We start from the raw sequence: 739 nt of genomic DNA, 5'->3' as shown, positions 1-739 counted from the left end.
AACTTTTGCCAAAACAGCTCTTGCCTATAAAAAGGGAAAAGAAAAATGATGTCAGAGTTTCAGCACTTCAATCCTTAATACTCACAGGATGTGTGAATGTAATCTTCATCTGAAAACTCTATTTACTAAATATCTACTATATGCAAGCTACTGTGAAGGAAAAAAAAACATTACGGTAGTTCCTGTCTTCAATATACTAAAACTGTAGTGAGATAAGCAAATTAACTATATAGCACAAATTAAATAATGGTTTCAGTGGAAACAGACAATACTATTATCCAAATCCAGAGCAACGACCAACGGCTTTGGCTTAATGGAGAAGGTGATCAAGTTGAATCTTAAAGAATGGTTGGGATTTCAACACGCAAAACTGAGAGGATGGACATTCCAGCAGAGGAACTGGCAGAGACAGAGAGACAAGAAGCAAAGGGTCTACTTGGGAAACAAGTACTATGATGTGGTTAGACTCATAAAGCATGGGAGGCTGGAGAGTAGATGATGATGCAGGAACGTTGGCCTGGGGCCCAATCACAGGGATTCTGGAATGCCAGGCTAAAGAGTCGATATCACACAGATATTTTATTTAATAGGTTAATAAATAAATACATAAATAAATAACCAAATTCACTGCCCTCGAGTCAGATCCGACTCATAGCGACCCCTCCTTGGGTTTCCAAGGCAATATCACTATGGAAGTAGATTGCCCAACCTTCCTTCTGAGGAGTGGCTGGTGGGTTTG

The 739-nt window shown here is 39.5% G+C and overlaps 1 protein-coding gene across 1 annotated transcript in view; it reads right to left on the bottom strand.

Moving 5' to 3' along the window:
• The window catches only part of PHEX (phosphate regulating endopeptidase homolog X-linked), a 361,355-nt gene that overhangs the window by 166,808 nt on the left and 193,808 nt on the right, over positions 1–739 (bottom strand). The window contains exon 13 of the mRNA XM_007958328.1: positions 4–24. Coding sequence (XP_007956519.1) covers positions 4–24 — 21 coding nt within the window. The remainder of the gene's footprint in view (positions 1–3; positions 25–739) is intronic.

This window comes from Orycteropus afer, unplaced genomic scaffold, assembly GCF_000298275.1.
Source record: "Orycteropus afer afer isolate SDZICR_OR568_19922 unplaced genomic scaffold, OryAfe1.0 scaffold00924, whole genome shotgun sequence".
NCBI lineage: Eukaryota > Metazoa > Chordata > Mammalia > Tubulidentata > Orycteropodidae > Orycteropus > Orycteropus afer.
The sequence above is the reverse complement of the archived record's forward strand: the minus strand, read 5'-3'. Positions and strand labels throughout refer to the sequence as shown.